At 40.5% G+C, this 24,026-nt stretch overlaps 1 protein-coding gene across 1 annotated transcript in view; it reads left to right on the top strand.

Annotated features, from left to right (window-relative positions):
- The window catches only part of CPXM2 (carboxypeptidase X, M14 family member 2), a 66,164-nt gene extending 55,233 nt beyond the window's left edge, over positions 1-10,931 (top strand). The window contains exons 11-13 of the mRNA XM_031597347.2: positions 2,230-2,369; positions 2,624-2,723; positions 7,928-10,931. Of these exons, the coding sequence (XP_031453207.1) occupies positions 2,230-2,369; positions 2,624-2,723; positions 7,928-8,181 (494 nt within the window). The 3' untranslated portion in view covers positions 8,182-10,931. The remainder of the gene's footprint in view (positions 1-2,229; positions 2,370-2,623; positions 2,724-7,927) is intronic.
- The last annotated feature ends 13,095 nt before the right edge of the window (positions 10,932-24,026 follow it).

The raw sequence follows: 24,026 nt of genomic DNA, 5'->3' as shown, positions 1-24,026 counted from the left end.
ATCTGTGCAGACCACATTTTTATTGGAGCTGGCTCTTGTTTGTAACTTGCAGGTAGTTTCAGTGCATAAACGTTTCTCAGCTTTGGACTTTTTTTTTTACATTGGCCCATATGTGATTAACATTGGCCAGCCTTTGAAGGCCAGAGCCAAGAATTAACTTTTAAAATATTTTTTCAGGAGGTTAAAAAGTGGTGGGTGAGTTTCAGGGAGGGGGAAGAGGAAGATTGAACTGCTCAGTGTCTAATGATAGGTTTGTATGCATTTCTCCAAATTCTTTTAAAAATATATAACTTGCCAATTTGACTGCTTAATTATATAATTTATGAGCTTAATTTTCCTAAGTGCTACAGAAACACGATTATGAATCAATAGAAAAAAGATGGCACTGGCCATGTCACTGACAGATATTGGTATTAAGTTACATTAAGTAACGGTGTGCAATGTGGATGCTGAATAATGTCTTGATTTCTTAGAAATGATTGCATATTGTATTTTGTTCATCTGATCTATTTTATTGCTTTATGATGTTTCTCATTATATTACATATCCTGCTTTATTCCATAATAATAAGACTTCCAATATTGTCTTTGAGAGAAATGCTTGAAATATTGCTTTTGCCTTTGTTCTTTACATCCCAGAGCCTAGGCTGGACCTCGGATGATGTGGTCTCCATTCAACCTATGGGATGGTTTTAGACCTCATCTCTTCATCAAGAAATGGAATGAATTTTGTGGTGTAGATATGTGTACACACAGAGAAAGACATGCACGTATGCACATGGGCATATTCTACAGCTGACAGTAACAAACAGCACCCTGTGTTTTCCAGATATGATTTCAGAATCGAATGCAAATTTCTGTCATACTTTTTCCATTCCATTCTTTCTGTATTCCCACACTGACACAAGCATAGATACATTGGTCACTCAACTTTCTGTTTATTTACCCTTTAGTTGAATGTATAACAGTTTCTACATTCATTTTGGACTGCAATGAATGCAGGTTCTTTAGGCAAATTTACATATAACATTTCTGCACTGGGTGTGCTCTCAAAGGCGAAGAACAGATGAATTTTGTTTTATTTCTAGTGTTTTCAAGGCTGGAATTGCCTGTTAATACACAGAGAGTTGCTCTTGGCAACGTTAAGCCATTTTCTAAAATACACATACTAAAACTGAGCAATTGCTATGTATTGCAAAACATTTCACAATAGATTAATCAGGATGTGATAGAATATGTGAGGGAAAAATAATTGTGGCTGTTTCTCAGATGGAAGGGAAGCGCATTTGTGCAGTGCAGCATATGCCACTGTCTGATATTCAGGCTTTCCCCACCAAGAAATGCGAAGAGCATAACATCTGCCTTACATAACCCTCCAACTCTGCACCCAGGAGGCTCTGAGGTCTCATTAAATATTTGACTACTGCTCTGTGGTAATTGGACAGGACTATAGTTTTTTTAGTTTGTAACTCTTTTCCATTAGGAGTGAATGCGTTTCCTTATAATCTTTGCCATTGTGAAGTATAACACTTAGTGATCATGAGTAAACATTTACTTAAATATTCTTTTATTGTAAAAGCAAGTGGACAGTAATGAAGGAAGCTCCTATCGCTCCTTTCTCTAATGCTCACAGGCCGTACCATGTTATCTGTGTGGTTGTAAAGAGCTAATAAATGGAATTTTCCAAAGGAAAATAGCTGCAGGAGTTGGAAGAGAAAGCTGAAAAATGGAAATAGTTGAGATCTGAATCTAAATACAGTCTTCCATAGCAGTCGAGGCCTTTGTAAAGGTCACAGCACTTTCTGTAATGCAGACAAGCTGCAGCTCCTCCCAGGCACTGATGTTCCTGGGTTTTGGTCAGGACAGATTTCTAATGGAAGTCCCTATCACAGAGTGATGATCACAGAATCACAGAATGGCTGGAAGGGACCTCAAGGATCATGAATCTCCAACCCCCCTGCCACATGCAGGGCCACCACCCTCCCCATTTAGTACTTGACCAGGCTGCTCAGGGCCCCATCCAATCTGGTTCCTTCCAGAGACGGGGCATCCACAGCCTCTCTGGGCAAATGATACAGATTCTGTTCCTTTGCAAAGCCATAAGAGGAAACACAGAATAGATTCTTTCACTCATTACAAGCTTATATATATATAAACTAGATATATGTTTAAAACTGCTTTGTTTCCATTTTACTTCATTCTGTTGTATTTTTTTACTCCCCATTGACAGGCATAAATGACTTCAGCTATCTGCACACCAACTGCTTTGAGCTGTCCATCTACGTGGGCTGTGACAAGTATCCCCACGAGAGCGAGTTGCCTGAGGAGTGGGAGAACAACCGGGAGTCCCTCATCGTTTTCATGGAGCAGGTATTCAAGAGCATCATAACTCCTGACCCACTTGTTGGCTTCCTTTTCTGCTGCTTTATCTGCGTGTTATATCTGTCTCTCGTATTCAGTGTTGCTGGGATCCTGCCAGTATTTGTAAGCTGAATTCACATTGTATGAACCCCAAAATAGGTATGCTTAATTCACATGTGGAATTTGTGATTTGCTCCGTCTTTCTAATGACAGCACTGCTCCTTGCTAAGTAATGTTTATTTTTTTGCTCGTTCTCCCAACAGGTCCATCGGGGTATCAAGGGCATAGTGAAAGACATACATGGAAGGGGAATCCCAAATGCCATTATTTCAGTAGAAGGTGTTAACCATGACATTCGCACAGGTAATAAATGATGATAGTGTTGAGCAAATAACCTTCCATCTGCCACTAATCAATTGCTTAAGTCAAGCTATGTTAAAAGAATTTTTATTCCTCCTTTTCTCATGAAAAGCTAATGCATATTCAACCCGGAGTAACTGCAGCACTGACAAACAAGGCTGTCGTAGCAGTTTGCCAGGCAGTGTTCCTCTGGCTGTTAAGTAATGGGAATGTGTTGGAGACGTGAGCCTGAGCTGTGTCCAGAGGAGGAACAGCTGCTGCAGGGAAGGGGTTTCACACACTGCAATCTTCTGCAAAGCATCACAGCTTTGGGAAAGATGGGGCTCAGCCAAAACACTGCTTTGTATGGGTGAATGTCAGCCTGAGAATTAACTTTCAGTATGTATAGCTAAAAGTAAAAAATGCACAAATGTCTGTTAGCCTTGTTTGATCTACACCCAGATGTAGCTATTTGTGTTCAGAGTAAACTCCAGACCTATTTAATGGCCTGGCAAGTAGACATGGAACTAAATAAAGCATTGCCTTAAATAGACACTAGTGACTACAGGATTAATAGTAATACCTGAAAACTGTTGTTGGCAGGTCAGGGGCTGGATGGTGTCCACCAGCTGTTGTGTTTGTGGGGTGTGATTGCTTATGACCCAGTGGCTGGGGCACTTGTGAGCTCTGACACTGGGAGAGGGGCATGGAGAGGAAATGGGTAAGCAAGAGGTGATGGCAAGGGCTGGCTGCTGAGGTGCAAGATGGCACACTTTGGTGTGTTGGCTGAATCCAGGCTATGGAGTACCACAAAGATAAGAGACTACCACCTCTTGAATCTTTTGTTGGAGACGGTAATAAATCTTGGAATATCTGTCTTAGTTTACAAATAATTTTATTTCAGTGTTACTGCGTCTCTGCTGTAAAAGAGAACGTTGAATAACAGATACTTAATTAGGCAGTAATGACTCTTCCTTAAATATTTCACAATTGGACAAGTGGGAGATGATGGCAGGAACGAAAGTAATCACTTGGTTTTCTCTGTCTTGGAGGAGTGCCACAAACTGTAAGTTGCATTATTCTGCTAATGGAATTAATGTATTTCTTGGTTGAGACCAAATAAGTGCAAGAGGCTCCAGCTCTCTGTATGCTGGATTCCCACATGACAGAAAAATCAGCTGTTTAAAGACAATGAACAAGCATATGGATGAGAGTCCTGGTGGCATGGGGAGAAGTGCACAAGGTCCCAGAGCCCAGCTTGTACCGCTTGAAAGCTCACAGCTACTTGCATTAGGCTTACTGCTGAGTTTTTGTGGCTTAAGGCCATCTCAGTGCAAGCAAAAGTAATTGCTTTATAATTTTAACTTATATTTTTAATGAGGAATGCTGAAGTTGCTACTGTGTTTGGGAATCACTTTTTAGATTGGAGCTACAGGACTTTATCTTGTTTTGTATTAGGCAGATAACAATGTACATGTTGCTGGAGACAAAAAGCTAAAGTGCCACATATAACATCAGAGAAAGAAGGCAGATTGTTGCCATTCTCCTTCCTTCTATACCTTTTAAAATGAAAAAAATATATATATATCCATTTAAACCTCTGAATTGTCTTGATATAAAAATAGTCCATATGGAAGGAGAGTTATGGCCACCATCTTTATTCTTTTTGTTTCAAGCAACCTAGGCTGTAAGGTACCTGCTGTTTCTCTGGTGGTAGACTACCTTGTAGAGTAGGCAGAATTGCCTGCAAAGGTTTTCTAACACCATTGATTATTTTTTTTTGAGAAAATCTCTCACCAAATGTGCACAGAAAGCACTTTTTTATTTTCTCTTGGAAGTACAATATGTCTTATGGGAAAAGGAGACTGGCGGCACTAAGCTGGTAATATTAATAGGCTATTTGGAATTATTGATTTTGAGAGTAAGAGCTTTATGGAAGATTATGCCATTTTCTCTTGATGCAGATGCAGTTATTGATTCACTGTGATTATATTTGATTTACAATCATTCTATGATTCTATATGGTGTTATGATTAGACGTGGACTATTTTCTATGAGATAACCTTTGGAAAGGAGTTCATCAATTGGGTGTAGGAATTTACTGGATGCCCTTATTCCCTGATGCTCCAAATGCAGTCAGTTTTCTGGGTTGTCTTAGAATCATGGAATCATTCTGGTTGAAAAAGACCATGAAGATCAAGTCCAACTAATCATCACCATGCCTACTAACCACATCTCTAAATCTCATCACTCCTGCTAGCAGAGATCAGTGGAATTTCCACCACAGAGGGAAAGTAGTTTCCTAAATGCATCTCATTTACCATGGCCATTGTGTTTTAAATCAGACTTAGGTGGCATCTTTCTGAGTATCATAGAATCGTAGAATGGCCTGGGTTGAGAAGGACCACAGTGATCATCTACTTTCAACCCCCCTGCTATGTGCAGGGTTGCCAACCACCAGACCAGGCTGCCCAGTCCCTGGGAAGGGATTGCATTTTGTTTGGTACCAGCTGCATGCAGTAAACAATTAATACATGATTAAACCTGGAATATTTAGTGAAGGGTGAATCATTTTCTGCATTTTTGCACACTTTGGAATTCTCAAAGCAAATCTTGACCAAGAAATATACAGATCTCTTCCAGTGAAGCATTTTGTACTGGAGCCTGTACCAGAGCTCAAAGACTTGTGTATTTCTGTGTGATTTTTTTTGCAATTAAGCGTAATTAATTTAATTTCACACAATGTTCAGGGAAAAAAAATTATGAATATTTTGGTAAACTTAATGTGCTTTCAGCAGACATTATGTAACCAAATTCAAAGATTTTGAAGTAGCATCTAGTTAGTATTTAATATCATTAGTCTCAGGCATATTTCTAGTGTTAGAACTTTCTTTTTTTTCCTCCTTGCTGGCTGCCTTTCAGTGGAGAAGTTAGGTTTTAGTTATTATATGCATTGGGCATACAGCACTATCACTTGCTTTTCTGGGGACATTTTTGCAGGTAACAGAGTATTAGAATAGTTTGTATAGGGTATTTAATAAAATTTGTTACATTTATGTTAATGACTTAATTTTAAAGTAAATCATAAATCATAGCATCAGAGAATCACTGAATCATTCACGTTGAAAAAGACCACTAAGAGTATCCAATCCAACCATCAACCCATCACCACATGATCCTATCAAAGAATGAAATGCATCCTGCTCACAGCTTAATATTAGGTGTTGTAATGATTTCCCAGTGGTGTGCCAATGGGTAGATGTTTTCCTGGTGTGTGGCTGTGATAAACTGCTTATTAAATGTGTTAGAAAAATGTGGGTCAGCCTTGGGGTGAGGATGCAGCATCCCCAGGGATGTGATGGTGGACACACCAGTGGGAACCCAATCCCCTTCTTGATCCCCTTTTCCCTTGAGGGGCATTACACAGCATGGCTGCAAGCTGAGCCCATAGGGAGCCACATTGGGAGCACAGGAACTCCCAGAGCTGAGGGGGCTCTACAGCTCAAAGTGGGCCCTCAGGGAGAAATTCAAGCAATGTGGGCAGCTTTCAGTTTTGCCTTTTGGTTAGGATGCCAGCAGACCCTGTTCCTGTTCCTGAGGTCTAAGAAATAGGAAATCTGGAGCTTGGCTGCCACCTCACAACGGGTCACAGTGGCTGAAAGAAAAACCTGAGCAAGGTGCTGATACAAGATCTAACACGGGTGTGCTTGCACATAGTTTCACATTTGCAGTCAGAGGCTGCAATACCACAGTATAGTTCATATTTCTGTTTTGCTAAGACTTGCTATTTGCAATTTTTTACCGTGAAATTAAATTACCTAAATTAAATTCATATTTCTTTAAACCAAGGCCAGCCAGTCTGATCTTTTCCCAAATATCATATTTTTACCCAAATGATCTTTAGCTTTTGCAACACTGCGTTGCAAGCAACCCAAGGCAAGTGGTAGTAAGGCTGTCAGCTGTCATTAGAGCTAAAAACAAGAACAAACAACCAAAAAACCCTCTCTGTACAAGAGATGCTGTGCTTCTATTTATATATAGAATTGCATGCTTGATTGAAACCTATTGTCTTTTTTTTTTTCCCCCCCCATTGTTTTGAAAATGTTGGTGCCATGTTCTCCTGTAGGGCTGGCAGGAGAAGGAGAGGCACATTGTGCCATGGGGCAGCCTCATAGCCATCCTCCTACCACGAGGCTGTCACCTTACCCATGTGCTGGCGAGTCTGCATTCACATCAGTAACACTTCACTCAATTTTCCCTGGGGAATGATGTCTCTACCATGTGCTATTTTAACCCCTATTTGCTTTTCCTCTCCATGCATTCATGTGAAAGCATTCTTTAAGGTGGTCCTTTCTGGAAATGAACTGCTCTTCTTGCAGCTTGGTTTTGCTGGAGACACTTCCTTCAGCCCTGTGTGTATTTTACTATCTAGTGGAATATCTGGGGGGAAGTAGGATTACTTTGTATTTAAGTTTAGAGAAGGCTGATTAGGGAATAAAAGTTCAGGTGGGTTTTTCCTTTCTATTGTCTTGCACATGGAAGCTTTGTTTGCATTTTCGTGTACAAGCCCATCTAGTTACATCTGCACACAGCCAGGTCCAACACCACATGTCCATGTTGTATCTCTGAATCAGGAACATTTCTTCTTAAGGCATGAACAACATGTATTCAGAATAAAGAACGTGTTTTTCCACTATTTTTTTGAGCAGTGGTTCACCACATAGGGTGGCACAGAATGGTTAGAATTGGAAAGGACCTTTAAAAGCCATCTGGTTCAACTTCCCTGCAATGATCAGAGACATCTACAGCTAAATTAGGTTGCGTGGAGCCCCATCCAGAGATGATCTCTTCCAGCTGTGAGGTTTCCTATTGGAGCTCCAGATGAAAGATTTTTGGGGAACACACAGCAAGGAGTGCATCCCACTCCCCTTGCCTCTTGGGCTGGGGAGCTTGCATATCTAGGTTACCCTAAAATTCCTCTGTATTAAAGGACTGCTGGGTTTCTGTGATGGCCTCAAGAGTTTGTTGTTAGCTACAAGGTCTGGATGGCTGTGAAGGACACATGCAGAATTGCCAGTCCAGCATCTCATCTCTACTTGTGTCAGCTGAAAAGCATCCGCCAGCTCATGTTGGCTACCAGCCTGAGCTGCATGCCAGCCCACCTTGGGTACCAGTATGCACTGCAGGAGAAAGGAGCCTTGTCTTAAAAGCATCTCTTTTCCACGCAGGAGCTGATGGGGACTACTGGCGCCTTCTCAACCCAGGGGAATACATGGTCAGTGTGAAAGCAGAAGGCTACACCACCGCCACCAAGAACTGCGAGGTGGGCTACGACATGGGAGCTACCCGCTGCGACTTCACCATCTCCAAAACCAACCTGGCAAGGATCAAGGAAATCATGAGGAAATTTGGAAAGCAGCCCATCAGCCTGTCCCTGCGGCGGCTCCGGCAGCGAGCTCGGCAGTGGAGGCAGCGCAGATAGAGCCCAGTTCTGCCAACATCAGCCCAGCTGTAGCACTAGTGAGAGTTGCATAGCCCAACCCTTCCTACGCATTTCCCTGTCTGAGGCCTTTCTGTTAGTGGAGCTGGATGTGGGTTTGTCAGTGTGGCAAAAAACTGGAAGCAAAGATAGGTTTCAAGCTGAAGTGAAATAAGCCCTGGTGTGTGTGGGGGGGGGGAAGCAGGTGGGAAGAATGAAAAGATGTTTTGAGTTAAAATGAAATGGTTTTGGTGCTTTTTTTTGGTTTTTTGTTTTCTGTGTTTTTTTGTTTTTGTTTTTATTTTTGCCTGTGGATTATTTAATCCTATGTAAATCTGTTTTCTTTCAAAATAGCGAAGGAAGAAAAAAAGATACTTGTAAATGAGAAATACTTTTGACTGAAAAAAAAAAAAAAGATGTTTCTAAAGTATAAAATTGATATATTTTTGCAATTCAAATAAGGTATGACAATCTTTAAATTTTATTCTCGTATGGGAGAAAAGCTGAGAGGGCACAGCTTCCGCTGAACATCATTAAAATGTGTCCAAATTTTGGTCTCCCTTTTCCTGTAAATCCACATTTTGATGAGCATCGTAATCTCTGGGGGAAAAATATCCTGAAGCGAATAACCCATCTCAGCTTTTCTGTTTTGGTTTTCAAGAATGCCTGGTGACTCCAGAACTTCATGCCCAGCGTTTTCTGTTTTCAAGGCTGTTTTTACTCTGAACTACACGTAACAAAAAGGGCGCTGGGTAAGGACTGCTGCAGCCAAAGCACCTCCTCTCTGACGCAGGAAAAAGACTTGAAATGAAGCTTTCCTTGTGGATGCAGGCTTGGGCATGGGCAAAATCCACTGACAGCATCTTTCTTCTTGATTCTGGCCTGCCTATAAGCACCTTCGTGCTCACGCACACCTCACATCGCTGTCTTCCACAGCGTGGCAGGGACTCACCTTCCTTCACATGGTCTGTTTGTCTTGCCACTACAACTGCTGCTTTCCTGGCCTCGTCGCTCTGAGAGCTGGACTTGTGCTTTATTATTGGCTTTTAAGTAACAAAGTTGTACAGCAGAATGGGTTTGAGGTTTGGGAAAGATGCAGATCGGATCTGGGAAAGAATGAACTAAATAAACACTGGTCGAGCCGTCAGCTGGTGGAAATCAACTTTGCTCTGTGAGATTCAAAGCCGTGACCTTGGTTGTACCAAAAGAAGGGCCAGCTGTACCTTTTTAGCCAGTCAGAAGTCTGTGGATAAATAAACAACTCTAGCACGCATCATAGTGAGGCTGCAGTGTACGCTTCCACTTAGAGTTTTATTTAGAACCTTTTAATTGCCGTTACAGTGCTTGCCTATACTGATGTGATTCTTGGAAAAGATGTTCACCCAACCCTTATTCCAGACTGAGGAGGAATAAACTGTGAGTAGAAAACTTACTGTAAGAATATTATGTGCCATCTGTACTACATCTATTTTTATTTTCTCAGCAAAGAATCTTGAAAACACAAAAGGCAAAATATGGCAGAGTGAATAATATAATCATGAACCCCTACATAAAAAATAGCCCTGTTCTTAAATTTCTTAGACAATTCTAGCTTATCCTTGTTCTGCAAATACCATTAAATAACAGCAATCTGTGTGACAGCGAGGGAACAAAGAAAATAGCAGAGTGCAGACATAATTCTCTTCAGCTGAAATTATGGAACTCCAGCTCCATTGTCAGCACTGTTTAAACTAAATCATAGACTCAGACAAATAATCTAATCACTGCATTACCATTTTGAATTGTATTTTACTTATACCGGTCTATTTACCACCTTTGCAACATTCTGTAGTCCATTCATTTGTTCTGAACAGCAAATGTAATGGCACAGTTGTCAGCAGCTGAGGTGTCATTCTTTTCTTGGGCAGTGATGAGAAATATTTTAGGAATATTGGAGTAGTGACAGCATATCAGTACTCCTGCTAATTTGGCTCATTCGTTGGCATGCATAGGTTTTGCCACCGCCACTGTGTCGTGATCTGATGAAGGTCTTTAGGTTGGTTCTCTATGGAGTCCTATGAAGTCCCAGCCATCTTGCTGGGGGTAGAGGTCTGAACAGTCATACAGGGAGCGGAGCAGCCACATTTGAATCACTGATAGCTGGACTGAAGGTGGAAACCAGTAGATGGACAGTCATAGTACTGGCAGGTCAATTCTTTCTACTTTGAAATGATGTACTTTACAAACCCAAAGGTCCTCATGCTCTGTTCTCAGGTTATCACAACCACCAGGTATTTTTATTCAAGTATCTGATGAGAAATTCGTTGAGCTTAAAGTAAATGGCTCCTGATCGCTAAGACCTCAGTACCACCAACTGCTGAAGATGGTGGCCTTGGTGCTCTGTGCTGGAAGCAGCTATGCTCACACATACCGAGTGCAGCAGCACTATGACTAAGGCAGGTGACCTCACCCTACTTTGGCCCAGGCGTTACTCAGTAAATGGCCTGAAAGCCATCGAGTGCACTCATCAGTGCAAGTTTTTTTTAATTTTTCAGCACTTTTAGACCAAACATTCCAGTTCAAAAGGAGTAACTTTAGATGTGTGAACATCTCATGCTGAGACAAGATGCTTATGCCTGCCCTAAATACAATAATACCAGAATGAAGTGTGCCCTAGTTATTGCTATAGTTATGCACTTGAGAACTATTCTCTTAAAAATACGTGGCACTGCTATTTAATCTCTATGTAGATCCAGCAACAAACCAATAAAGGCAGTATTTTACAGTTGTCTATCTTTTCCATGTCTTTAGAACAGCTAATTTTTTTCTAAATTCTTTGGTTTTTATCTCCTTTGCTTTTACTGTTGTAGGAAAAAAAAATGCAATGCTGTAGAAACAACAGGAAATAAAACTGGAGGATAGATACACTCCTTTTATAATTACAGATCCGTTTTAACAGATACTTGTTATGAGGACTTTGCCAAGCTTTGATCATTCCTTTGATCATCTCCCCCTTATCAAGGGGAAGAAAAATATCTCTTCAAGTAATAAGAAATTCAACATCACCCACACAGTAAATGTTGAACAAATAAAAGGTTAAAACAGGACATATTCTGTTCTCCTTGATAATACCAGCCATCAGTCATCTGCTCCCATACAGAGCCCCTGCAATCACAAAATGCAGCATGAGCCCACTGCCTTGAGTAACTGTGCTGTGCCATCCAGTTACTCATTTGTTAATCTCTGTAATGATCATGATTTCTATCACCCTGTGCCTGTTTTTTCTCATCCATCTTAGTTACTACAAGTACGCAAACCTCTGGAAGACAAAGCTCATTATCTACAAACCAGTTTGGGAATGCTGAAGCCAATAATACTGTAGCTACTAAAACTGTATCTACTTACAGGTGTTGCGATGGATGTACTGAATCGTGGTAATCTCTAACTCAAATTTAATCAGAAAACTGTTAGGATTATCCGATCGTGCCTTTGAGTGTGAGGTTGAACTCTGTGTGGATAAAACACGCTGATAAAAATGAACGCAATCAATGTTATTGATGATGCTGGGGAAGAAATGCAGTTTTTCATGGGCTGTTTTACGCCTGCTGTGTGTTTTCAGTTTCTCTCACTTTCTTTCCCCTCCTTGATCCATGTATAGTTGTTTTCCCTCTGACTTCAGCTCATTATTTTTCGCTCTACCTTCAGCTCATATTTTCAGTGAATCTGGGACATCTTACCGAAGTACGGATTTTAGCTGTCAGTAACAGAGTTACACAACCAGATTTATTTTCCTCTCATCATCCTGCAGTGGGTGCTTGACCTTTCTGAGAAACAACTGAACAAAGGCCGGTTAACTTGGAGTGGAGTACAAGTGGTTCCACACCAACACCTTTCCTTAATTAAACCTTTAAGATTGGCATATAAATGCCTGAGTCTGGAGGGAGAAGTGACTCTCTATCGTTTACTTTTGTAATGGTCTCCACATGAATTCACCCACCAGCCAGGTGTGAAGAAGTATACAAGCTAGTGCCAGTAGCATAGGTTGGGGCAGCATCATCTCTTGTGGCTGTACATTTTTGGGCTGGACAGGCAGCTATGTGTACACCTCCAGCTGTTCAACAGCAGTGCAGAGAAGCCCTGTTTCTTAATAAGAAGATATGACTCACATCTTTTTCCTTTCTCACTGTTGCACACGTGGAGAGGGGGGAAGTGATTTTTAGGGTTGATTCCACCAATAATCTTAAGTGCCACTTTTACATATGCTGTTCCTTCAGTCCTCTTCAGTAATAGGTGTACTAGTCTTTAATGCAAGGAATGATTTTTTTGTAAGCTTCAGGTGATTAACTTGTAGATGGTGAAGATCTTTATTCCAGCATTTCCTCAATTTTCCAAGTTTAAATCACAAGTGTATGCGTAGACTAACGTGCTTACTCATCTTTAATTTCTTTCTAAAGGTCATTTAGCTTGAGATGACACTTTTGTATTTCACTGTGACACTTTAATAAGATTTTTGAGCTGCAAAATTTACGGTGAGTGAAGCCATCATGGTGAATGTGCCTGGAACAGCAAGTCACTAAATAACCATTCCCTGCCATCCCTATTTCTGTACAGTTTGTATTGTCAGTTTACATCTAGTTGGGACTTGCAAACTGGGCACATTCACATTCAGATTTCTAGGACAACTTGTTCATGAGTTTTTGTGGTGGCTCCTCTGTCCTCTTAACCCATGAAATTATGGATTTTTTTTCCTTCCCTGTGGAGATTTGAATTACTGCTTTACATCACATTTTTAAATGGTGCACTCCCAATGACTCCATGCTCCTTGCTCATCAGGCAGCAAAAGGACAGGCTTTTCGTGAATTCAGAGAGGCTGAGCTCCTTGGATGACTTTTGACATATCATTTTAACTCACTGTTAGCTGAAAAGGACATATTTATCGATAAATACACCAAGAACAGAACTTTAGAATGCTTATGAAATGGACATAAAGATGCTTGATGTATCTGTGTTTCCATGCTATTGCCTTTTCAGCCTCACAAGCTCCATTAATTATGTGACACAGAGGGCCAGGCTCAGGGAGGTTACATCCATCCTTGCCTTTCCTCTGCCTGGTGGTTTGCACAAGCTGGATCAAACAGCATCCCACACAGCTTTACACTCAGGCCACTTTGCTTGGCTCTCTACTAAATGATCCTCAGAGACCTTCCAAGCACTCACCCACCCCCACCAGCCAGGCTCACAGGACAGAATACAGCAAAGGAGCATCGCACCTTTTTTTCCCATTGCCTACATCTTTAGCCTAATTCTATTCCAGGACAAGACAATGAATATTTAGTGAGATTAATTATTCAGGTTGTGTACATACATACATGCATGTAAAAAAAAATCTGGAGAGTTGATAAACAGCAAGTATTAAAAAAAACGTGATGAAGTGATAGCTCAAGGTCAGGAAAAAAAAAAAAAAAAGGTATGGAAAAGAACATATCCAGACCTGAAGTTATACAGTTTGCTGCTTCAAGCATGGCAGCATGGTATGTGCCCACACAGTGGGAGTCCAATGTGGGCTCCCTTGTGATAGCATTTCAGTCTAAAAGTGACACATATAGAATAGGCTCTTCCTGGAGAATGAGATTAAAGACAAAACAAAACAAACAAACAAAAAAAAAAAAAAAAAAAAAAACACCACACTTTTCTGCACAAGAAACAAAACAAGCAAAAGACTTCCTCTGCATATTTACCAATATACACCAAAACATGGTTATGGAAAGAAAGCTTTCTCTCTTAATTTCAGTTTATTTCCATTCCAGATCTCTGGGATTTCTCTATTCTGAGATACTGGTGCTTTTTAGAGCTAACATTTAGCAAATATTCACTCTCATTATCATATTCAGTTATATCAATCATCCGATGTTTTAATTTTTTTAATCATTAACTCTTACTTAATTTGCAGCAGCTGCTTTCCAGAATTCAATATACCACTTATGTCAACACCACAATCACTCTCATTAACTCAGCACTACCCCAAGAGCAACAGAAAAGAGCACTCGGGATAAACCACCAGTTAAAGATCTAACAAAATCCAGCCAGCCTTATTGGCAGCAAGCAAAGATATGAAAAATGGAATTACTTTTCATGCTTTAGGTGTGACAGAAATTCAATACCTAGGTTAATAAGGATCAATGACAGCAGAATCTCACTTGAATAGACCAGAGGGATTTAAATTTGAGATCTATTTCTTACCACAAAGACCTGGATCTGATTACATGGCTTCAGGTGTTGTTGGTTTTTGTTAACGTAAAGGGCTTTAAAATCGCATTCTTATTTATTACAGTGCTCTGAGACCTCTAATTGGCAGGTGAATGGAGTCATTACTCTGGTTGTCTCCATGCTGCAGCTTTAAGGCAGCTCCCTTCAAGTGTCTTCAAGGCTGGATCAGGCCCTTAGAAGCAGAACTGATAGATTTACAGTATAATCTGGAAAGAGGTGGAAATGGGAAAACAGACTGTATGCCTATATTTATCTTGTGTCTGCCCAAATGCAAAAGCTTATTTTCACATATTTGGCAATTAACAACATCTAGAGCTGCTCTAATAAACGTAATGCTTCCTGGCAATGTTTTGGTACCCCTCTGCTTGCACCAAAGGACCAAGGTCATTGAGTCAACAGCTCCAACAGAAACTGTAAGCTATGGCGCTTTAAATCTTAAAACATGATGATTGAATGTTAAATCTTGAGGTATTCTTGTGTTTTACTAAAATTTTGCAGCAATGTTTCATTGCACGCTTCATGCCATTTTTGCCCTAAAATGTCACCAGGGAGAAATTTAACAAATCTGAGTCACTTAGAGTGTACTGATGCATGTACTGATGGTACTGTATTGTCAATAACTGTGCAACTTTCAGCATTAGGTAATGTGCAGAACATACATGACTTGGAGGAAATCCAGCAGTGTAAAATCAGTTTCTCACTAATGAGTGTTCATAACATCAACTGATGAATTTTCACCTTGGCTTTGGAAGCAATCTATCATTCCTAGAGCAGTACGGGCCTCCTGAGAGTGCTTTTCAGATTATCACGCTCCTCAGATGTATTATTAATTGTTTGACTGTTGGATGATTTGTTGTTAGACTGAAATTCAAATGTAATAGGCAGTTCAGGATGGGGGAGTGTCGCTTGGCTGTTTCTTGTGGGCTCACTGACACTAACTCTGGAGACAATGAAGAACAAGAGTCTCCCAATTTCTGAAAATGTCTCAGTAATGCTGAATGAGAAGAGATGCTTCTTCTCACCATTTTGTCCATACAAGTTTTCTCTAAAATGATTCCTGCTCTGACTTTTCATATAGTCTGCTTTTGACATTCATTGAGATGTCCAACAAAGAACAGAAGAGGAGGTGGCTTTTCGAGATTTCCAACCAGAGAATTCAGAAGCAGACATTTCTCCCTAAAGACTGACAAATGTAATTGTTGAAATAACAGAAAATGACTGAATTTGGGGATCCAGTAGGAGAGAAGAGGAGATGCAGGAATAGAGCTGGCAAAAAGTCAGGTTAGGAAGCTGGATGGTCAAGAAAGAATTCTATCAGCAAGGAAATGATTGGACATGAATTTCATGTTTGGTGCAAAAAAGGAAATGGTGCTATAACCTTCTGATGGCAGCAAGATGGACAGTCATGAAACTCAATGAAATAAGCCAAACCAGGTCTCCATTCACCTCCCATTGAGCTGAATGCTTGGCCCATGCCAGGCACGGGCACAGATCTGAATTACCACTGTCCTTCAATTGAGAATCTAGGGAGATCAGTTTCTAGAAGTTATAGAAGTAGCATAAACTGCTGAAATAATCCATTTTAAATTTAAAGTAAAACAAACATATAACATTAAGGGGAAAAGATTAAGCCTTGATGGGGGAGAAGAAGCAAATAAGGTTATTAGGAACAGCAGAGTAGAAATGCATTTTTTATGACCCATGACAATACTGGTATGTGTATTTATGTGCTGTTGTGTGGGTATGTAGCATACACTTCATATGCTTACTTGCAGTAGACAGAAAAAATTATGAGGACAAGCAGCCCTCAGGGGGCATCAATGCTACAGAGCTGCCAATTGCTTGACGTTAGGAAAGCCAAACTGTACAGATGTAGCCTTATTATAGTAACAATCAGAGCAGAGTGTGGGAGTCTGTAGTATTTATCAGCTTTCCTGATTATGTCTCATTGAATTTGTTTCAGTGATCAAGCTTTAGCCTAACAACTGAAGATGTAAATTAATGGTTTCACCATCGTTCCCACTTTTTAAAATGGGAAAAAGCTGCAGATGTCTGCAAGCTGGAGAAACCATGGCCGAATACCACTGTCCTCAATTAGGTTTTCCCTGTAATTTCATCATTTTTAAGCTGAACTCATGACTTTGCATGAGCCAGAATAAAAATCTGAAGACATTGGCTCAATACAGTTGTGAGGATAGTTTGCTTTTCACTTATTACTTTATAGAATCATTGAATGGCTTGGGTTGGAAGGATCCCCAAGGATCAAGTTCCAACCTTCCGGCCACAGGCAGGGCCACCAACCTCCAGAGACTTCCTAAGACTGCTGCTTCTTACAGGAGTTGTATGTTTATCATTAATTCTGTACATGGGAGATCAATTTAATGACCTCTTTATTAACCCTCAGTCCCCGTCTCCTTTGCCTCTTCCTCCCTCTCTAAGCTGCAACCCCAATACCTTAAGCAACAAGCGCAGATGGGCCCATAATCTGGGTCACTGCTGAAAATTGCTGCATTTAAGTGAAAGAAGGTTTTGTAAAGTTGTATTGCTGCAAGAGGGAGAAAAGAACAGCTGCAGAGTCCCAACAGAGGCAGGTGGCACTGTAAGGGAATGTGGATAACTGGCACATCTAGTATTGTACATCATACATTTATGAGTTGTAGAGAAAACTCCCTAAAATTCAGCAGTACCTGCCTCCATCAGCCAGTCCTTACTGATTTGTAATGGCGTAAATGACAGCAAGAGAAACAGTGTAAGGGACACACGCATCAAGGGAAAGGAAAGACAAGAAAAAGCCTGAAAGGAGCACACTGGCAGCATGCTTATGCAAAACATGAAAAGAGCACAAAAGATGCAGTGGCACAGCATCACTGTGGTGAGGTCACCATCCCTGGAGGTGTTCCATAACAGTGGGGATGTGGCATTGAGAGTTGTGGGCAGTGGTGGGTTGGGGTTGGATTTGGTGATCTGATTTCCAACCTTGATGATTCTGTGATTCTAAGTATCAGAAGGTATCTGAAGTTGTCATCTTCATCTTCTCGCTCCAAGGCAGGAGCAGCACTGACACATCTACTCACTGTGTCTGGGCAAGCAAGAAGTTTAAAGCAATTACATCCAGTGACATTAACAGCTGCCCAGAAGCTCTCTTGTTTTATGCACAGTTGGACCAGAAAGCTGACAAACACAGTGTGGAAGGACAAACAAGTTCAGGCTCTACATACACAGAGGGCAGCACGCATGCAGTTATGACTAGGAAAACTCAGATAGTCCACTGGAACTCAGTGGGCACCAAGTGAAGTGCTAGATATAGGCAAACCAGTTTGAAAGGTGCCCCATTACATTTCAGAGTCTGAGTGTGTGCTGTAAGCAGCACTGCTTGTGCCCCTCAGCCCAAAATATCTGAAATGTATTACTTTGGTGACTCAACAGCTCCATAAAGCTGTGAACTAGCAAGGGACCGTTTATAAACAGCAAACAGGGCTCAATTCAATTAGCTGCTCACAACAGAGTTTGAACAGCTCTGCATACGCAGCCAACACAGATAATTTTAATGTGAAAATTGTAGCAAACACACAATCATTTTAATAGGATGATTAAGAGCTGCGGGCTCCTGGGGAAAGCACTTCAGCAATGCGTGCACCTGCATCTATTAAAAGAAGCAAACCATACAGGCTAATAAGCAATATCTCATCAGCCTGTGGGCATGTTGTAGCATGGGGCAGGTAAAGCTGAGATGGAAGAGGAAACTCAGAATAAGGACCGTTTACTGAAAGCCTTGAGGGTGGTTGGTGCAAGGAGCATGAGCCTGGAAGCCATGTGGGCTATGCTGAATGCTCACCTCCTCCAGGAACTCCTCATCATCAGTGGGGATTTTGGAACACGCAGGTAACTTGGGGTACAGACTGTAGCATTGGAAAGGCAAAGGCAGCGTCTTCAAAGTCCCACCAACTCAACCTCACTGCTCACTTCTATCATAGGTAAGAATATGGAAAAAGTCAGGGCAACTTGGGCAAAAACAAGAGGAATAAGCAACCTAAAGTAATCAGAAATTCCTCCAAGATGACTCTCTCACTGCTTAAATAAATTCAGTATTGGCTGGCAGCAGTATTTGCCTGTTTCTATTGACACAGGAGAAGTGAAAATAATTATACTTTTAAAATATTGATATTTTTATACAAATGATAGAGTAATTTTTAGCAGATAATAGATTTTATTGCCTTTTTTGTACCTTCTAGAGGAATACATTTGTAAAACGCATACATATTTATATGCAATATAAATATCTAAGCGTATATATATGAAAAATGCATAGATATTTTTCCCTGCCTCTTCTATCTTTTGCATTGCAATGGAGAAATGCAGCATGACTGAAAATATCTTTGGACAAATACACCCGGGCTCTACAGAATACTGTCAGACTTTGCTGGTTCCAGAATTATAACAATTTGAGCAAAACAATGAAAATTATTAACTGTGCTTATCCACACCCAGTAATTCATAGCTGGACACAGGCTGTTAGGCAGCTGGCTTGTGCTTCCTCCAACAGTTCATGAGACCTGGTCTGCAACTTCTGCTGACAAAACACACGCTGCAGTCATGCCTTGCTTTCTGTTCTCCTAGAAAACCCCTCCTTTGCCCTGCCCAGCTCATCTCCCCTTTCAGGCTCTACTGCAGACACGGATGTGGAAAACCAGGGTGACCTGGTTCTTTGCATTGCACTCATCCAGATTTTATTTTATTTTATGGTGATACTCAGCCACCTGCCTGGAAGCAAGCCTCAAAATACTATTTTTGTTGGCTTTTAGTGTTACATTTCATTTCCCCACTGAGCTAGAGGACACCTACTATCTAGGCTACAATGCAAATGCTAAGTGGCAAATTGCCACGCTATGGCTGTCAAGCACAAGGTGATGCTTTATGTGCTTACTAATGGTGAGCATTAAATCCAACATATCATATCTTGGTAGCAAAATTGTAAAAATGGCCTGAATGTGATGGCCTGGCCCTGCAGTGCACAGCAACTGACGATGTTACATATCAGCCAAAGAAGGCTGATATGTCCCTCCTATACAGGATGCATGCCCTTGAATTCCTGAGCACTGCTTCCTTAGGAGGAGCATCTACCTGCTGCTAAATACACTATTATTTAGAGAACTGTCTCAGTTCAGCATCATTTACATTTTCTTTTGGATGCAGCTACCATCTGCTGCTCTGTTTCCTTTTCCTTTTCCTTTCTATCGTGGCACATAATTACCATACTTCTAAGCATTTTTCTCTTGTTCCTTTATACTACAAGCTTTGCTTTAGTTGGTTTCGGTCTTTGGCTTGCTTAAAACCCACAATTGTTAGGAGACACTTAATGAGATCAACAGCAATGTTTGGTGCTGCACAAATATTTCTGAAATGGATTAAACAAGGACTGATGAAGCACTGAAAGCTATCTTTGTATCAGAAAATGGAAGGCTGTTGACTCTCATGGTATCCTTTCCCACTGAATCCACACTGTGCAGGAGGATCCTTTTCTAGCAAAACACCATTCAAGGATGATTGTGATAATTGTTAACATTTTAACCAGCTGTTTTACATAATTACTATTCTGACCTCCAGAATATCGTGGAATTTTCAGCATCTGAAATTGCTGACAATCAACACCAGCATGAGAGCTGTGCTTTGCTCAGAGCAGTGACCAACTCAATTTGGGCAAAACATGGAGAAAGGGGAGAATCAGCAGCAGCTCAGTCCTGGGGCTGCGGCACTTGGCGTTGGCAGAAGTCTTGTTCCCATCCCATAAAGAGGTGGGGTCACCATCCTTGGAGGTGTTCCAGACCCATGGGGATGTGGCACTGGGAGACATGGAGGCATGGTGAGGGTGGGCTGGCGTTGGCCTTGGAGATCCTAGAGGTCTTTTCCAAAAACTAAGGTGGCCTAACAGAACTCACCCAAATTCAGGGATACTTATCTCTCTTTCCCAAGCTGGCTTAAAAATAACACTGAAAATACTGCAGTCTACCAGGGATTCAACTAACAGTTTACGCATATCATTAATGTTGTATGTCATGTATATATTATTCATGAAGTAACATCTTAGGCTTACTACTGTAGAGTGTTGAGAGACGAAAAAAAGCTAAGATTTTAACCAAATTTTTGGTAAGCAAAGTTTTGAAAATGTGTGCTGTTGAATTTTATTTTTTTTTTCCTATTTCATCATCTCCTGAAGTCTTTTCAAAAAATATCATATGACACTTGCTCTTGATTTATCAGCAGCTTGGAAACAATGCAAAAAAATTGTGCCAACGTGCATAAAATGTCCTATTGTGCAAGTGTTTATCCACTTCAAGGGTGTTTTGCAGAAGAAAAGAACTGGGGAACTTTCTTCTTTTCTCTGAAAGTTTCCTTCATATTTTTAGTGTCTCGTAAATAGAGCTTTAACTCTTCAAATTCTCATCTGTTAAAGTGTTTCCTGCCACAACTACACATGCATAATACAAATCGAGATCTATAGCATTTGCATCAATGTTTGCAGCAGAGATATTACAGAGATTAATGTAATAGTGGGAATCATAAAATTGAAATTGTCTGGAGAGGATAGATTTGTGGAACAGCCATGGCTGGTGTTATCATGTGCTGGTGCTGGATTTGTTTTAACTGAGCCCACCTGAGGGCAGGAGCCCCAAATGTCCAATTTGCTACAACATTTTCTTTACCAATTATTTTCTTTGCTTGTCTCCAAATCGTGGCAGCTGGAAATGATTCTGTTAGCATACACATGGCAGATTAGCCATCAGCCAGATTGTAAATCTGGTGTTTATGGGCAAAGAGGGAATTTGATAGCCCAGTTTCTTTAGATCCAAGACTTCATTTGGTGGAATGCTTCAACCATTAGGTTGCTTCAGATTCTGTCATCTGCTGTCCCATTTTACTTTGAATTCTTCCTTACAGTCCTATGAGAACTTCAGCTGTTTGGGATTATTCATGCTCACAACAGAAGTATAACAAAAGACAAAACAAAAAGTGCTGGGCTTGTACAGCAGCACTTCGGATATTATACATAAGTTTTGCTTGAAACTCTTCTAGCAAATTTATTGGAAGACATTCCAACATCAGGTCATACCACCTACATAGGTATCATACTGCTTCCAACATGAGGTTTCTGAACTACCTTGTGGAAATGCAGATCTCTATTGATGCAAATGCGATCATAGGCACTAGGCATGACAAGTCGCCACTGGCAGAGAGGCAAAGCTTGCTGCTGAAAAATATCCTACAACATAGATTCTCTTAAACAGGGACAAAGGCTCTCAGGCCAGTGTATATTGAGCAGAGCAGATTATATTAATTTATTGAGAAGGTGTAAAGAAAATTGTCTTCCTAAGCAATGAGACACGTGGCTTCCTAAAAGTCTCCATGAAATATTTATGGTTATTGGCAGCTCTTAAACTGAATAAGGAACAGAAAATGTACTTAACACGTGTTGATCCTTCGTGTGTCTATTTGAATGATGACAACTCTGGAGTGGTAATTAGGGAACTGAGTGGCATAGATGATAATGTGGAGGGATGTCTCTTGCCAAGGAAAGCCAGACCTGGAGTTGAGACCCTGCCTAGTTCTGTGCCCTGTGGAGACCATGGGACCCCACGTGAGCAATCCTGAACAGTATTTGTAATATTCTCTTTCTCTGGAATGCTTTTTCCTTCTGTTCGTACAATGCTAAACACAGCTAGATTCTTATTTACTCCTAGATAATTGTGTTTGATTTTCTTCCTTTAACTGTATTTTTCAGTAGAGTCTTTCTGTCAAAAAATACATTGGGAATACAGGGAGAATGATGCTAATAGATGAGTTGAGAGATGACACTGATAAGGGTATTTCTGCATTGTTTTCATTGCTCTTCAGCACTTCTGTTGGAAAATCATGCAAACATCCACTCACAGTGATAAAGCTGTTCTGTTCAGCCTATTGTGATGGCCCACAAAACAGTCAGTGGCTCACCACCTTTCCTTCTCAGAAAGAGCATTGGTACCATTCTGCCCATGGAGTGATGGGGTCAACGTCCCTGGAGGTGTCCCAGAACTGTGGGGATGTGGCACTGAGGGACGTGGGCAGTGGGCATGGTGGGGGTGGTTGGGCTTGGGGATCTGAGACATCTTTTCCAACCTTCATGATTCTATGAAAACTACTGCCTGAGCTGACCAGTCAGTCTGTGTTTTCATGCTCTAAATTGATATCTAGAGCTTTCTATCTGCACTGACCTCAGTATAAATTAATGTGGCCATGAGCTGAACATGAATAAATTATTTTTCCCATCCTGCCCTGTGAGGCTTTCTGAGATAATTGCATCTCAGCATCAGCGCTCACAAATCCACAAACACAGCATCCTCACAGCACCGTCTGCATGTGTGAGAAGGGAAGGCGTGCACACCAAAAGACAGACAGAAGCTGAGTGCTGAGCAGTTTAAATAAAGGGGGACATGGCAACCAATGGCATAGCACAAAGTAATCATAATGGTCAAATCTGAAATCATTCAATGTCTGAGAATGCTGAGCTCTTCTGGAGGACTCTTCTGCTTTTCTTCACCCACAGGGGAAGGAAAAGAGTCATTAAGAGTCCTCATTTATGCACTGGAGTGGAATTTAATCTTCAGCTCAAATCACTGTCTAGAGATTGCAGGAAGAAGTCTGGGGGTATTTGTGCCCATTTCAATGAGTTGTGTTCAAGGTATCAAGGAAAGTTTAAGGACCAAATGTATCATGACTAGATAAGTGCATAACGTATTAAGGTTCTCTAATTATTTCCCCTTTGTGTTGCTCACAATCACACTGAAGTAATATTCTGTTGCAGTTGACTTTATTGACTTTGACTTCAGCCAAATTTTGGAAATCAATGATTAGGTCAGATCATTGCCATGGCTTTGCAGGCTTAACTTTCACAACAAGGAAATGAAACAGATTTTTTTAAATGTAAAGTTTTATATAAAAAAATAGCTCACACGAAGTCATGTAATCATAATCACATTTCATTGACAGTAAATATAACAAAATCACAACATAATTATATAGGACGTATTTATTTATATGTTACTTTGTATTAACCATTAACTTTATGTAATAAAAATATATTACAACATTTGATATGTATTCACAAAGCACAAGCCATTGTAAACAGAATAGGCAGCACAGGCCCCTTATTCAAAAATCTGAAGTCAGGATTAAAATTTATTGTCCTGTATTCTTTTCACCTGTATTAATACAACATAATTTTCTGTTTCTGTCCTTATGTGACAGAATATGTATCTCTGAAATATACACTGGGAATTGATAACAGTTTAGCTTACTTGGGACTTCAAAGTTCCACGGTCCATTTTAACCTATGGAATTCTCAAGCATCTTATTGTTACATGTTGGTCTGTGCATCACTCTACTCATGTTTTCATATTGCCTTTTTTCCCCCATATAAATAGCCCCATAAATTACAACTCATTGTTATTTAAAAATAATAATAAAATGCAATAAATTATAATAATATAGTTAAAACATGCTCTACCTACAGCATTTATTGTTAATGCTATTTCAGAACTATCTTTCTGCAGACAGACTAGGTGCTAAGA

This window comes from Phasianus colchicus, chromosome 8 (genome assembly GCF_987193195.1).
Source record: "Phasianus colchicus chromosome 8, bPhaCol1.hap1.1, whole genome shotgun sequence".
NCBI lineage: Eukaryota > Metazoa > Chordata > Aves > Galliformes > Phasianidae > Phasianus > Phasianus colchicus.
Note: the sequence above shows the minus strand (reverse complement) of the source record. Positions and strands in the feature narration are given on the sequence as shown.